This window comes from Ochotona princeps, chromosome 14 (genome assembly GCF_030435755.1).
Source record: "Ochotona princeps isolate mOchPri1 chromosome 14, mOchPri1.hap1, whole genome shotgun sequence".
Classification (NCBI taxonomy): Eukaryota; Metazoa; Chordata; class Mammalia; order Lagomorpha; family Ochotonidae; genus Ochotona; species Ochotona princeps.
In genome coordinates this window covers 37,184,740-37,201,820 of record NC_080845.1, presented here as the reverse complement: position 1 = coordinate 37,201,820, position 17,081 = coordinate 37,184,740, and the positions used below count along the sequence as shown (strand labels likewise).

Below are 17,081 nucleotides of genomic sequence, written 5' to 3'. Positions count from 1 at the left end.
GCAGACCAGCCTGAACCCAGGAGCCAGAAGTCTCCACCAAGTCTATCATGTGGAAGAAGGGGCCCGAAATTTGAGCCATGCTCTACTGCTTTCCTGGGCCATCAGCAGGATACTGAATCAAAAGTGGAGCAGCCAGAACTCAAACTGGAGCCCATATTGGATGCCATCATTGCAAGTGGTTGGCTTTACCTGTTATGCCACAATGCCATCCTCCCCCCAAATTTTTTTTTGAAAAAAAAAAGATTTATTTTTATTGGAAAGGCAGACATACAGAGAGGAGGAGAGACAGAGAGGAAGCCCCTTCATTTGTTGATTCATTCCCCAAATGGCCAGAGCTGTGCCAATCCAAAGCCAGGAGCCAGGAACTTCTTCCTGGTCTCCCACGTGGGTGCAGGATCCCAAGGCTTCGGGCAATCCTCAACTGCTTTCCCAGGCCACAAGCAGGGAGCTGGATAAGAAGTGGGGCCACTGGGATTAGAACCGGTGCCCATATGGGATAGCAGCGCACGCAAGGTGAGGACTTTAGCTGCTAGGCTACCATGCCGGGCTCCCCAAAATTCTTAAGATGAGGTCATTCTGGAGGCAGAAAGGCCCCTACTCCCATCAAACTGATTCTTACAGAGGTCACAGAGACATACAAAGGGGGAAAATTCATGTGAAAACAAGGGGCCAAGATCAGCGTAATGAAGCAGAAACAACACTTGAGCTGGCTCACAAGCCACCAGTAGCCATCAAAGGAAGCTGCTTGGTCCACATTCTGATTCGGGACTTCTGCCCTCCAGAGCTGTAATGGCATTCATGTCTGCTGGTGAAGCCACTCAGTTGGTGGCACTGTGTGCAGCCCTTGCACACTAATGCTAGATTGATTATGGAAATTTACATTGAGTATCTATTCTGAAGGTCATGATTTGAGGGTTGTAATTAGCCCCTTCATAAATGTAGATATTCTAGAGCACAACATAATAGAAACTTTTTTTTATAGTGTGAGGGTGACTGTCCTAGCTGTTAGGATGCCAGTAGGGATACCTGCATCCCATATTGGGGTACTGGGGTTCAAGTCAAGCTCTGTTCCAAATGTTAGCTTCCAACTAAGGCACATCATGGTAGGCAGCAGGTCATGACTCAACTAGCCGGGTCCCTGCCACTCATGTGGAAGATATGGTTTGGGTTGCTAGCTTCTGGATTCAGGCTGGCTCAGCACTTGTTGTTGCAAACATGTGGGGAATGAACCAGCAGATGGAAATGATCCATTTGCGTGTCTACCTCCCAAATAAGCAAAATCTTAGCTAAAAATGCAAAGAACTTCAGTGTACATTTTTTATATGTTAAAGCATATTTTAGTCTGCAAAAATCCTAACGGTCTATTGTTCACTCATTCTAACAATGTCATTAGCTATCTGAGGGGACTTCCAAAGGTCATGGAAAATGGAATTAAAAGATAAGCTTCACTCATGTATGTTATATGTTGTGTATACACTAAAATTGAAATGTCAATGAGGTGGTCACAGAATGTGGTTAAGAACTCGCATTTACTTTTAACATATTGGTTACTCATTACTATGTCAATTAATTCCATAATGATGTAAATTTTTGCTGATGGTATGTTGGAGCTTTTAATTGATCAGGATGATACTCTGCTGGCTCTGTCTTCAGACCAGAGAGGGTATACCTAAGAAGCCATTGAACTTGACTGGACAATAAGATGCTGGACTCTATGTTTGGTATATGCTTGCAATGGGGGAATCTCAACTGAACTTGAACTGTGGTTATGCAACAAGGTGGAGGAATCCACCATGGTGGGAGGGTTTGGGGAGGGGTGGGGAGAATCCAAGTACCTATGAAACTGTGTCACATAATACAATGTAATTAATGAATTAAAAATGATAAATAAATTAATTTAAAAAAGATAAGCTTATTTTGGTGCAAAAATCTTTCAAAACCAGTGTGTAATTTTAGACTGTCATGGTGCAACTGGGAGAATCATGACACCAATATCCCATATCAGAACACAACTTCAAGTCCCAGGCACCCCATCTCTCATCCTGCTCCTTCCCAATGTTCCAGGGAAGGCACTGGATGATGGTCCAAGTACCTCCTTCCACCTGTGTGGGAGATGAAGATGGAGTTCCAGGATTCTGGTTTCTGCCTGGCCAAACCTCTCTCAATGTCTGTGTCTTCCCTCACATGGGCCTAGAGTAAGAGGCAAATATCTGGGTCTGAGTGACATTATTTCCTGCTTTTATTATCATGGATAAGTCATTTCTTCTGTGATCCTGAATTTGCTTATCGGAAAACAGAGAAATTAAATTTCACTGCAAGTATTTAATAATTTAACTTAATCATAAGTATTTAAGAGTCAGTCTTGGGTTGAATTTGCTAAGTTTATTTGCTTCCTGTATTTCTCTAGATATTTTTCTTTGCACCTAAAGGTGTTAGCAGTGGTAAGATTTCCATGTTACGGGGAGGATTGACTCAGCTAAGCCAAGTAAAACCATTGGCGCGATGCTGGCTCTTGGTGAGCATGGGGACTTCCCCTCGGTGAGCCCAGCATTGCTCCCAGCCAGCAGTTGGAATTTGGTCTCCCCATCTGCGGTGGGCCTCGAAGCTCACTGATACTTCCCTCAATGGATAGCTGTAAATCCAGGGAAGACTACTTGTCAAGGAACAGTGCTTGGCATGCAGCAAACCCTCCAGCTAACACATTCCCTGGCTTTTCTGTTTTGAACTCACCTTCCTAGTCCCCTGTAAGGCAGTTGGCACAGCCAGCCACTCTGATGCTGGTCCTTCCTAACAGCAAGTTGGGAATCTACACAGCAGAAGATGCTTACCTCACTTAGCTGTCCATCCTTTTTGCAGTAGATAAGGCCCTTGAGTACCTCCCTGACACATTTCTCTACCCAAGTCACACATATGTCACCTAGTTCACAGGATGTAAATTCCAATTAAATATGAGGCCGGGGCAGCATACTCTTTGTTCTGAATGCAAACTTGACACTGCAATCATTGGTTAAGGCTCTCAGGGACTTTCTGGATTTGCAATTTTTTAAAAAAGACTTATTTATTTTTTACTGCAAAGTCAGATATACAGAAAGGAGAAGGAGACAGAGAGGAAGATCTTTCGTTCAATGACTCACTCCCCAAGTGACCCCAATGGCCAGTCTGTGCTGATCCAAAGCCAGGAGCCAGGAATTTTCTCTGGGTCTCCCATGTAGGTGCAGGGTCCCAAGGCTTTGGGCCATCTTTGACTGCTTTCCCAGGCCACAAGCAGAGAGCTGGATGGGAAGTGGAGCTGCTGGGATTACAACTGGTGCCCATATGGGATCCCAGTGAGTTCAAGGCGAGGACTTTAGTAGCTAGGCCACCGTGCCAGGCCCCAGGATTTGCAATTTTAACTTTTCATTTCCAACCTGTAAGCTCACAGGGTTTTTTTCTGAATTAACCAATAATGTCTGTTAGTACTTAATACTAAAAGCTACACCTTATGCTGTCAATTCAGCCTCAGGAAGCTCTCGCTAAGGTTGAAAATGTGCTCCAGAAATGGGGCTTGTCTTCAATGTCCATGGTTTAATAGTTGCAGAACCTAATGAGTTGATTATTAAAAGAAAAAGATGCTTGGGTGTGGGTATTGTGTTGCCAGTTGGGATGTCTGCACCCCACACTGAAGTTCCTCCATGTTGCATCCAGCTTCCTTTGAGTGCATCCTGAGAGGCAGCAGATGGTGGCTCAGGTGCGTGGGCACCTGCCACCCATGTGGAAGATCTGGCCCCTTGCTGCAGCCTGATGTAGGCATTTGGGGAGTAAAGAAGATGTAAGATATTCTCTCTATATATACACATATAGAGAGATCCAGCTAACTAGCTATCTTTATGTCCCGTTTAAGTCAATGGGGAAAAAAACAAACCCATATTTTAAAAAGTGCACTCTCTACTTCCCAACTCTGGAGGAATGCTGTTCCCTTTGAATTCCTTTGTGGACAACATCTATGCAGCCCCAGGAATGGGCAAGCCAAAGACATTCATTTCACCACAGCAGACTGATTGCATCTGGCCTTGAAGGAGGCCTGCATTCCAACCTGACATCTGAAAGATCCCCCACTGGAACCAGGAGTCGGAGGATGTTTATGATCTGCATAACATTCATGACCTCAGAGGAAACAGGGCAGGTGAATGGCAGAGATGCCTTTAACATGCAATGTGATTCCTGTTCCTTTCTAAATTTAGTTAATGGGGTATGTGCACTAGTGTACCTTAACAGTCTATGTGGTTCTGGCTGCTCAGCTGTCAATTTCTAATTGTTCATAGACCCACATCTGCATCTTTTACATTATGGCTGATGAATTAATACCAGTTAATTTCTTTAGTAAAGAAGGGAAATGAGAAAAAATTAACTGTGTTAGTTATCAGACTGCTCATAATCAAAAATAAGATGACTTGCTCTGGGAATTTCTGTTTATTAATCCTGAGAAGTCTGCCCATGTTCTAATAGCTAAAATGTAAGTTTCACTTCCATTTCACAGCAGGAACAAAACTTGGGAAAATTGACTAGTTACTTGGACCATCAGATGGGGCTAAATATGTATAACCAATCTCACAGGGTTTGTCTAAACATTACACAAGATTATCCACATAGAGCACATTTAGTTAACAGTAAACATTCAATACCACTTAGTTGATACACAACCTTTTAGAGCTACTAACATCAAATATATATGTATGCTGCTTTTAAAGCATGTATCTGCAATGTGAATTCATTCAACCATCAGGTGCTGGTTAAGTTTATGTGGTGTATCAGACACTGTATTCTAGGTGCTTGGGATATACAAATAGACAAAATGCTGTGGATAAATCTACATTCCAGCAGAGATGGTTATGAGGTCATAGAGGAGAGACCAATGGCAGATCATAAAACTAAATGAATAAAATATAAATCAATTAAAATGGTATAAGTTGTACAGAGTTCTAGGAAAAAGAAAAGTAGAACAGAGATGTGTGCAGGGCTCTTTAGTTCTGGTGGGCAGGGGCATTCAGCAGAGCCCTCACCAAGGAGGCGACATTCCAGAAGACCTGAACTGGACATGTGACGACCTGGGAGGACTCATGGAAAAGGAAGGATCAGCACATCTACTGTCAGCAGGGAGGCCAGATGGGCCGGTGTTGGTGTGAAGGGCACCTGCTGCTGGTTGATGCCCCAAACGTCCACGTTGGCCAGGGAGGAGAGACTTGTCAGTCTCACATAACTTCGGCTGATGCTATTGCTAGCATCTGAAGAGTGAACCAGTGAATGGAAGATGTCTGCCCCTTTTTCTGACTTTCAAACAAATAAATAAAACTTAGGGGAGAAAGAGAAAATTCTTAGACTCTTATCCCATGCTCATTTATATGAGGTCATGTCTCAAACATGATACAATTTCCTTTGGAGCAGATATTCAACCCTATCTAGTTGCATAGTAATGTAATTGTAAGTAAACTTATGCTTTAATTAGATTGACTTTGACTTCCTCATTTAGTGTTTAATCTGTAAACGACTGGGAATTTTTGCTTGGGTTTCGTCTTTATGAAAACTCAATTAGATGATTAGTACTGCATTAAAACAAAAAGAAGTTTAGTTCAAATAGCCTGGTCTCTTAAAATCTATTTAACAACAAAACAGAAGTAAAACCAGATAAACTCTATAATTCTAATCAATGTCACCACATTGCTTTTCAGTGGCCTTGATTGATCATTTTAGCCATTGTAGCAAATAAGCTTATTTGGAAATAGAGCTGCAGGCAAAGAAGTTAAGATAATTAAAACACTGGACAGATTAATGACCATCTTTCCACAGAGGAAGTGAGTGTCTTACGGGGGTATGGGTTTGTGTTGTTGGGTAGGAAGACTGAAGGCATCTGGTTTGAATCCATTGTTGTCTAAACTTTTTCCATCTATCATTAATGCAAGACTGGTTACTACAAAAATGCAAGAACAGGGCCTGGCACAGTGACCTAGTGGCTAAAGTCCTTACCTTGAACACGCCGGGATCACATATGGGTGCCGGTTCTAATCCCAGCAGCTCCATTTCCCATCCAGCTCCCTGCTTGTAGCCTGGGAAGCAGCTGAGGATGGGCCAGAGCTTTGGGACCCTGCACCCACGTGGGAGACCTGGAGAAAGTTCCTGGCTCCTGGCTTGGAATCGGCACGGCACTGGCCATTGCAGTCACTTGGGGAGTGAATTATCGGTCAGTAGATCTTCCTCTCTGTCTCTCCTACTCTCTATATATCCACCTTTCCAATAAAAATAAATAAATCTTAACAAAAAAGAATAAAGCAGATATTCAGTATGGGGGATAAATTAGGAAATATAATAATTACCTCAATGGCCTCTCCAAATGTGCTACAAAGGGGCTGTGAGTGAGTGGATGGAGAGAGACAAGTGGGAACTGAGCACCAGTCACATAGACAACAGGCAGGTGGGCATGGTGGGGATGCCGTTAAAGTGGATAATGTGACTGCTGGGTCAGTCTCTTCCTGACACATGAGAACAGGAGCCTGGCATTGCTAGGTCAGACTTGATAAGAAAAGCCCAACTGCCTGCACCTGAGGTGGTGGGTTTTCCATTTCTTAAATGGTAGCTGGCTTGTGTAAAAAGTCTAACTCAGACGACAAAACATGCCCATAACAAAATGCAGCCTGCAGTCTGGCCCTTTGTTACATCTCAGTGGTCAGTTTAGACAGTAGGCCTGTTTAAACAGAATTCCTTGTACTTGTGATAGAGTTCTGAATGTCTTCTTTCCGATGCCCTGGTCTAGAAGCCATCTATTTATCTCATTTTGTCTGATACAATTGCTCTTGTCAAGCACAGTATTGCTATTATTAGCAATCATGGCTATTATTGGAGTCATCTATCATTTTAATATACGATAAATATATACACATGTACATAAGTCAATATATTGTATCAATGTACAGAATTTAAATATACACCTGCTTCACCATCTGCCCAATTATGCTAACTTATTTTATTATCTTCCAATAATTCTAAGTTACAGGAACAAATCTACAAGCCATTTGCCATTCAGAAACCCATGGCATGGAATCACCCCCAGTGAAACATTAAAGGTAAGGACGGGGGTGGGCAGTGATAGTCCAACAGGCTGATCCTCTCCCTGCCAATGCCAGCATCCCATATGGGCACCAGCTTGTGTCCTAGCTATTCCTTGCTTGTGGCCTGGGAAAGCAGTGGAGAATGGCTCTAATGCTGGAGTCCCGTCGGAGACCCAGAAGCAGCTCCTGTCTCCAGATTTTGGACCAGCCCAGCTCCATTTGGGAAGTGAACCAGCACATGGAAGATCTCTCTCTTTCTCTTTCTAGGTAAGAGAAACATACATATCAGAGATTAAAACTCAGGTTCATTTTCTCTGATTGGAGAGCTTTTGCTGTGACAGCTTGATTATGTTTTATGTAAGATTATCATCACATTAATATAGCATCTCACCACAGGAAAAAGAACAGGTGTTGTGGTGCACTGAGTGAAGTCGCTGCTTGTGATACCGCCAACATTTGACATCAGAGTACCAGCTGGATGCTCTGGTTCCTGTAGAGATTGCTGTTACTGCTTTTGGGGAAGCAGCAGAGGATGGTTCCTGTCCTTGGGCTCCTGCACCCATATGGGAGGACTGGATAGAATTCTCGGCTCCTGGCTTTGGCCTGGTTCAACCTTTTTTAAAAAAATAATTTATTTATTTTTATAGGAAAGATAGATTTACAGAAAGAGGTTGCAATGGCCAGAGCTGAGCTGATACGAAGGCAGGAACTTGGAGTTGCTTCTGGGCCTTGCACACAGGTGTAGGGTTGTTCCAAGGCCTCAGATCAGCCTCTACTGCCTTCCCAGGCCACAAACAGGGAGCTGGATGGGAAGTGGAGACGTTGGGACATGAACAGGTTTCCATATGGGATCCCGGTGCTTGCAAGGCAAGGATTTAGCCACTAGGCTACTACACCGAGAGCCTGGCTCAGCTATGTCATTTGGGGAGTAAATCGGCTAATGTTACTTTGCTTTTGAAATAAATGAACACATACATTAAAAAAAAAACTATGCAAAGATATTTAGCATTTGTGTGAAATGGGACATCTGTTTTGATTTTGGTGCAAGGAGCTTGAACTTCATGCATGGCTTTTTTTTTTTTTTTTCATTATTTGTGCTTTTAAATCCCTCATATTTTACCCTGTTAAGAAGCCGAAAGAGCTGGTTTGTGTCTTTTTGACAAGTTTTCTAGATGGGATAAAGAAACTTGTGCTAAAAGGTAAGGGTGGCATATATTTGTTCTCAAACAAAACTGTTAAAAATGTTTATTTTCATCTATTCCAAAGGAGAACAATAGAGAGAAATCAAGAGATCCTGTATGTCATGGTCTACAAACTCCTGCAAAAGCCAAGGCCTGCTCAGCTGGAAGCCAGCAGCCATGACCTCCAGTCAGATTTTCCATGAGGGCAGCAAGGACCCAATATGATATAGACTCTTGGCTCCCAGCATGCATTAGCAAGAAGCTGGGAGGTCAGTGTTGTGTCACAGCAGATAAAGCCATAGCCTGCAAAGCTGGCATTCAATATGGGCACCAGTTGGAGTCCCAGCTGCTCAAGTGAGTCACGGCTGTCCCATTTCCAATATAGCGCCCTGCTCACATGGGGGGGGGGGGGGAGTCACTGGAGGATAGTCCAGGTGCTTGGACCACTCCCCACCCCCGGCTCCCCTGTCAACACGGGAAACTCAAGTGAAGCAAAATTGCTATTAACTGGCCATGATTCAAACTGGCACTCCTTTATGCAATGCAGCTGTCCCATGTGGCAGCTTAGTTTGCTGAGCCACAACACTTGACATTTTCAATGATTTTTGAATTAGATTTTATAAAATTAAATGTCCCTGTTATCTACTGGCTTCAGGCGCACTGCAAGATAAGCAATCTATTTGTTCAAGAAATAAATTGAATATTAAAAAAAGACAAACTAAATGATGGTTATACATTTTTTTATTTATGACATGAGTTCCTAGGCTCACATAGAACTGATTTCATAAATATTTTTAAATTTCTTCTTGCATTTCTAATTGATTAAACCATGTTAGTCAAACTCTTAATTTGATCAAAATTGGAACTAAAAATATAGTATGCATTTTTTCCAGACGTACGTAGAAAACTTCATAATCAGAACACTAGAAGAAAAACTTCGTAATCAGAACACTAGAAGATAGTAAAACAGCTTAATTGTTTGATTAGAAATGGATCTTCCCTCCACAAGTTATACAAATCCTTATATAATCATCAAAAACTTTTACTCAAAATTAATACCTGCTTAGAGGGAAACATGTTGTTATAAAAATATTGTGTGGATATGCTGTTTAAAACAGGAAAATGAATGTTATTCCCAAACACACATTATTTGGATAATTCTAGAAGAGAATCATCAATTTCTTCAAGGACAAAAATGATCAGAACAAGAGTGATAATATTATTCAAATGATACTCCTTCTCACTGGAGTGTGTCTTTGTACGCCTTTCTTGACATTATGGCCATGCAATATCTTTTTTTACTCACAGTGTTAGCCATGGGCTGTACAAGAGTTAGAAGTTAGAGACCAGAAGCATGGATTGGCTTAAACCACCACAAAAAGATGAGAGAAAGCCTGCCTAAGTCCTTCTCTGCTCTGCCAATTATAAAAGTGATTAACAAACAGGAAAAAACAACATACTGTAATCACATGAGGAATGTTAAAAGCAGGAAGAAAGGAGGGTCAGCAAGGTAGTTCAGAATAGTTGGATAGCATCAAGAATTTTGAATGGGGAATTCAAACAGAAAAGCCAATCCACAGGCATCTAAAAGCAAGACCAGACTCAGCAAAGACACAGTATCATTTGGAGAAGGCAAAGGATAGTTGACCACATTCACTGCTGCACACATCCAGAAGGCTGAAAAAGGCGGAAGTGTAGAAAAGTTTCAAGTTGAAGTTCAGAGTTGTGCAACAGTGCAGCAACATTCTTCAGGAAAAGGATGCTACTGTTGACAGAGCTCTAAAGGAAAGAATACGCAACAATCAGTAAGACTGCTTCTTTAACAGGTAGGCAAATCATGGTCATTTATTTTTATTAATCCTACATGGTTTTCAGATCAGAAGATGGGATGAAATTCAAAATAAGGCTTTGGCTTGAATTGCATGAAAGGATTTCAGATGTTGTAAATCATTCAGCGAGAGACAGGCACTGAAGGATGCTACAGAATTTCTGTAAAGAACTGGGAAAAAAAACCTTGAAATGTTACTCTTCTAGTTTGGGAGTTAGAAGGGATGGGGTGAGGAATCTGTCAAAGTTTTTCCCTCATCTTGGTTTACAGGGTAGGCCCTTAGAAATGAGAAATTACCCAGGAAAGAATAAAGAGCCTATGAAGTGACAAATAACTCTGGAGTGTTACTTTTCAATCAGCTTTATTTTCATTATTTTCCTCCATGGAACCAATGATTTCCTGGTCACCTGTCTGTCCCGTCTCCCATGTCATCCCCAGTGAACTTCCAATAGCATAATAAGCACTTGCTGTCTATGTATAGACATTCCGTACAAGGCCAAATTTACAGTCAGAGCTAAGATTTTCCCCTCAAGCAACAACGGGCCATCATCCTCCCCAAGAACCCAAACTCTCCATGAGTCTAAATGGTAGGGCACTGTTGATGCCGGGGGGAGAGTTACACATATTTCATCTCTGGCTGTATTTCAACAAGGACCATGCAAATGCTCCTAAGCCTGCAGACGCAGGGAGGCACTGCCTGCATGTGGAATCCTACTTATCCTTCCTGTTGTTGAGAAATGATGGGCTCCTTTGTCACTGCCTTGTGAGCTCACTGCACAAGTCCTGGGCCTCCAGGAAAATGATAGGAAATGAGCATCTGTAATTTGCACACACTGTACTAAAATGCATGTGCACTCAAATGTGGAGCTTAACCATGAACCTGGAACTTAATAATGATTGGATCAGGCAGATAACACCTGAACCTGAGAGACAACCAGAAGACATGTGTATCCAGGGTGAGATGCAATAGAAAGAAACAGCATTTACAAAATATCCTTGTCTACCCCCCAAAAAGTTTAAGCTAAATCTAACATTGAGGAAAGAATCAGAGGAAAAAAAAAATCAGATTGTGGGACATTCCATAAACCAACTATCCTACACTCCTTAATGTCAGTGTTATGAAAGATACTCCATAGACTCCAATACACACAACCCTACTCCACTGAATAGAATTTAAAAAACAGAAAACCTAACACAATGCGCGACTCTAACTGGTATCCTAGATTTAAGAAAATTAACTATGAAGAATATTTTTGGGACACCTGGAAGATTTTCAACATGAACTGTATTTAAATATTAGATAATGCAGTACCAGTGCTCGATTTCTTGTGTGTAATGATATGATACATGGAAAGGGCAACTTTTTTATAAATATGAGAAACATGATGAAATGCTTCACAAGCACTGATGGCTGCAGCTTCCTTTCAAATGGTTCAGCCGTGAACAGCAAGGAAACGCGGTGAAATGTGAACAACCGCTAACGCTGCAAAGGGTAAAAGTACCCACTGAAAACGTTCAACTTTGAAACGTCTCCAGATATAAACGAAAGAAGAGGGTCAAGTTGAGAGGAAGAAGCAAGGTTGTCGGTTTCTGACGGGGTGGGGGCGAGGAAGCTGGGGACGTGGGGTTGGAGGAGATGGGGGAGTGGGGGCAGTGCAGAGGTCTGGGGTGGCTGCGGGGCCCCAGGTTCTCCACCTGCATTATGAGATGCTGATAAGATGCCAACAGGACGAAGAGATGAAGCTCACCTATGAGGATTTTCTTCAAAATCTGTCTAACACAGGAACACACGCCATCATTGAAAAATAAGAGCCATTTGCCGGAATGTACCTAGACAAACTGATTAGTGCAATTAGCAATAGAACCGGGACGAGGGAGAAGGGGATCATTCCAAGCAGTTCAAAAAACATTTGGGTTTTTAAATCGAGTGGAAATTTCGTACACATAGCTAACAGAAAAGAACTTTGAAAGAACTGCTGACCAATGGCTTTTAGCGTCCATTTGATGACACATCACGGAAGTGCAGAAACAGATTCTAACTTTTAATATCACACACAACCCTGCGGTTTTCCGTGCTCACTCCTCTGTCACATAGTTCTGCACTCCTGCGTGATGCTGTGTGCTGTCGGGAATGAGGGGCTCTTGGTCCTCTGTTCTCTGGGCCCCCAGGACAGTCACAGCAATGCTCGCCAACACCTTGGCCCATGCAGTCCTTCCAAAGTGACTAGAGAAGCGAAAGAGGGGGGATGCCTGTCGTTGACCAGAGCGCAACAACATGGAGAGAGGTAGCAGCATTTGGGTTCCATGAGACAACCTTTGTCAGATGTGAAGCAGGGGTCAGGCTGCTTGGTTAAGGCGACACACAAAGCCACTATGCTCAGCCAGGCAGGCCTGTCTCAGTTTGGACAAAGAAGGGTTCATTGCTTCCATCCTGGCGGCCCTGGATGGCTGGAACACAGAGAATCCAGCAAAATCAGTGTTGCTTGGTTAAGTGCATTAGTACATTCTTCTCTACTTCCCTCCACCCAATGGTACTTTGTAAAGTACTAACTGCTCACCGGAAGTATTGTCACCCCCTCGTCACAGGCTGTCAGGACCACTGCAGTTAGGTGACTGGATCAGAGGAGGCAACGTTTCACTGAAACTCACTTAGGGTTCAAAAGGCAGGCAGCAGGACAGAATGCGTTATCCTGGCTGTCTACGTGGAATAGAAACATTGGGAAGGATGAAGGATGTTAGCCTGGGCATCACTGTTACCTTGGTAACGGTGGCACAATCGCAGGGGGCGGAAGTTAACTGTGCCTTCCTGCAGTGTGACAGAGGAGGAGAAAATCCCACCCCTGGGTTGAGGAGCTCTGAGGGGACGATTCCAAGTCAACAAGCTGAGTGTTTAATCCACACACATCATCCTTTTGTCACTGAAATGCTAGCGTTACGTAGACACAGCCACAACCCCCTGTCTTTTCATCCAGAACAAACACTGCACAAAGCAGGCTCAGGGCTCCTGCTGGTGGCTCTTGCACATTGCCAGCTTTCTTCTATGAAGGAACATCTTCAACGGAAGAGACAAGGAATGACACTGGTTATATTAAAAAAAAAAACAAAACAAAACACAAAATTACATTCAGGGCAGGCGAACTGGTAACATGTTAGCTTTGTGCTGGAAAGCAGTCTCCTTGCTGGAGTCCTCAAACTGCTTGTTAGGGGGGAACGGTCCAGACACTGGTGGCTATGGCTTCCAGTCTGCCACAGCACAATGGGAAAGCACGGGAGTTCAGAGGCTCCGGAGGAAGGCTTAAACGCTCACTGTGGACCTTCCAAAACGCACAGGCGCTGAGGGAAGACAGCCATCGCCAAGACAGCGATGTGGAAAAGTACTGCTGAACAACTCTGTCTCAGAACTTCAATTCCAGGAACGCTCAGGCGGCGGCAGCTCACAGGCAGAACTGGGATGTGGGTGGAGTGCAAAATCTTCCTCCCTGGGCAGTTTGAAAGGCAGAAGGGTTGAGGGCTGGCTGGTCCTTCCTTCACAGGTCCACAGATCCACAGGTCTTGGCTAGCAGCACTCAGAGGGTTATGAGCAGGTGCAGTAAATGGGAAACGTTGCTGGCAGGCCGGATCCCTCCAGCCCTCCTGCTCCTGGACGTAGTGGCAGCATCCGAGCCAGGAGGGCAGCCTCTCTGGCTCGGCACTCTGGAAGGAAACTGCGTTCCTTTCTTCTGCAGGATGACAGGGAGTGTTAGTGACACATCCTGCTCGTCATCTCTTTCTGGAAAGCAAGAGGAGAAGGGAAGTTAGGAGAGACCAGAAGCAGAGCAACGATTTGAGGCAAGACTGCAAATTCTCCTGGGGCCTCTGGAGTCTGTATACATGACAGGCTGCACACGTTGCCGGTGAGTAAGGCTTAGAGTGAGGAGGTGTTCCACTTGGTCGGCAGGTTCCTTTCTTGTTGCCAAGAGGCTGTAAGACTCTGGCTACTTTGCCAGAAATCCAGGCTGCTTTTGTGGAAAAAACAGCAACATCTGGAGTTGCTGAGCAGCGGGAGAACATGGTGACGCAGGTCCCCACTCCTCCCAGCTGTGTCCCTGGGAGGAGACCAGTGCCACTTGTCAATTGATAGGACAATTGGATTTGGGCTACTAGTTTTCTGAAAGAATAATTTCCCTTCAGCGATGTTTCAGCCAGAAATGTCAAAGTCAGAGATAACTCAGGACAAGCAGGACGGAGGGTGTGTCTCGGCAGCAATGAAGACTGGACCTCAGTGTTTGGCGTGCAGCCATCACTTGCCTCGCTTTCACGGGCATTTTCAGATCACACAGATGCCAATCTTGTGCTCTGGGGCTGGACACAGCTGAACCCCTTGTCTGTGGCCCCCACCCTAACACATCCCTTCCCTCTGAACTGGGCTAATTCAATGCAAGCAAGATGCCTTCCCTCCCGACACCCTGCTGAACGCCCCCCTCAATGGAGAGCGTCACACATTTGTTCACACCTGCAGTCTTTTTTTTAAAAGAAACTATTTATTTGAGAAGTAGACCAAAAGAGAGAAAAAGAGCTCCATCTACTGAGTCACTCCCCAGATACCCACAGTAGCTGAGGCTGTGCTGGGAATTCAGTCCAGATGTCCCACGTGGGTGGCAGGAGCCCCAGCAGCATCACAGCTGCCTCCTACTGTCTGCTCATCCAGGTTTCCCCATGTGGGTTTGTGCATCTTAGCTGTGAGAATACTCACGCATCCCTCTGAACACCTGGATTGCTGCCTGCAGTCTGGTAGTGTGTACACTGGTGTGCACGCATGCCTCATGCATGTCTCCAGGCCCCTTGACCAAGAACAAGGAGTGTGAGGAAGAACGAACGCTCAATGAACCGCTACTTGCCTTCTCCCTTTGGTCTCTTCCATCCCTTAGCATTGTACTCAGCACAGAGTGGCAGTTCCCATCTCCAGGAACGGCCGGGAAACTGCCTCCTGAGCTCTGTGCCAGTTGGCAGTTTAGGAGGATAAACTTGATGTTATTTTCGCTTACGACTCAATTGCTTTTGAGCTGCACACGGGTCACAGCAGGTTGCAGCTGCTACCTCTCTTGCAGCCATCATCACCCCAGCTCGTAATACAGGAAACACAAAAGGAAACAAGGCCTGTGGGTGGCACTGCCCAGGTACTAGGAGAAGCCTTCTATTTGAAAACAACAAATGTGTCAGTTCATGAACTGACAATATGCAGACCAGAATCCGGGTGCTTTTGTAAGCCTCCAGAATATTAATCACAAACAACTACATGTACGTGGGAGGCCCAAAACGGACCATTTACTTTTGCATATCACATGGGATGTGGACGAGATGCCTGGGACTCAGGCTGCTCATCTCCAGAAGTTACAATGTATGGATAAGGGATCTGGATGACAAATTTAAAAATGATAGGAATGCAAATATTTACAAGTATGGAAGGGGGCTCAAGGGACAGTGGAACAAACTCACCCACCTGCCAATCGCACATCAGATCTTAGGTGAAATGTCCCTGAGTTAGAGCCATTTCTCCTTCCTCTACCTTGCATAGCACCTTGCTTTACAAGTAGAAAAAGTCCACTCTGGGTTTCACTCCTGCTCCTGAATTCATCTGACATCAGATCCTCTAAGATTCCAGAGGGGATGAGCTGGATCTGCTGCTTGCTGCTGTGCCCCAGGCCTGGCAGCTCACAGTCAACCAGTGCTTGCTTAATTATGGAAGGAACAGACCCCTAGTCTTCCCACTTTAAGGTGGAGAGAGTGACCCCTACTTGTGATTACCAGCAATGCAAGACATCTGCACGCATAGACTAAGGATAGAAAATCCCTCCTTGTGATCCCTTCCTATAGAAAGACATGTTCAGAAGCATAAACCTGGGAATAGTCATTCCTTGCTAGAGGAGACATGGGAGACCTTTTCTGATCAGATAGTCATTGAGAAGGGCCCACAGCTCAGAGGGGGGAACCTCACTGGTGGAGGGGGCACTAGAGGACAGGGCTATCAGCCCAAGAGAGGCCCAGGTGGGACATGGCCAGGGATCCAGTGTTATTGTGGCTGCAGCAGAGGGATAGTAGACACAGTATGACGGGGCATGGGGACCAGGACCAGGATGGGTGAGTCCATTAAGGGCCCATGCACCTGCTGTGAGGAATGGACATAAATGATGACAACCTGAGAGTAAGTCTGATGGTCCTCTCTTAAGCCGCTTAACTGTTGATTACAGAGATGGGACAAAAAAGTGGAAAGCCAACAAGGGTGTGCGTGTGTGTGTGTGTGTGTGAGAAGGAGAGAGAGGGAGAAGGAAGAGAGAAAGAGATCAGAGGATGGGCACAATTTGAGCTTTATAATAATCCTGTAATGATTTTTATTAATTCTTATTTTCCGTTTTACAATTTTGCAGGCATGGGGCTTCCTTCCTCTCTCCCCACCATTCCCCTCCTCTCCCCGCACCATCCCCTGTGTTCGGTAGTAAAACAGTCCCTCCGGTTTAATCTTGACTCCAATTTTCTGTTCTCGATGTTGTTCATGAGACTGTTGGTATAGGCGATGATAAAAAGTTTAATATTTTGTTGTCTAGGTATAGTTAGAAGTTTCTGTAATGATTTGCAATGGATCAGTTCTTGTGAAAAGAAAGGAACCAGCATGTGTGGTATTTATTGATGTCAGGCATGCCGGGGTGGCATCTGAGGGGAATATGAACGGAAGACAAATGGCTCTTCCTAGGACAGGAGAATCCTTGCATCAGGACACAAGCAAATCAGCAGACAGCAGGGCCCAAGCACAGCGGTCACCATATCATGTCCCTATGTGATGCAGACTCTCAGACTTCCTTATGAATCACATTCAGCGGTTATTAACTTACATCTTCATTAACTTACATATCAATGATAAATCCCGTTTTTGAATTTTTAAAATGCCAAATAAACATTTTTTTCTTAACCCAGAATCATTCCAAATTTGAATCAAAGATGCAATGGGTAATTAGTAAA

At 44.2% G+C, this 17,081-nt stretch overlaps 1 protein-coding gene across 2 annotated transcripts in view; it reads right to left on the bottom strand.

Moving 5' to 3' along the window:
* Positions 1–13,627: 13,627 nt before the first annotated feature.
* MOB3B (MOB kinase activator 3B) overlaps positions 13,628–17,081 on the bottom strand; it is a 175,246-nt gene continuing 171,792 nt past the window's right edge. For both annotated transcript variants that reach the window (XM_058672631.1, XM_058672632.1), the window contains exon 4: positions 13,628–13,857. In XM_058672631.1, the coding sequence (XP_058528614.1) occupies positions 13,828–13,857 (30 nt within the window). In that variant the 3' untranslated portion in view covers positions 13,628–13,827. The remainder of the gene's footprint in view (positions 13,858–17,081) is intronic.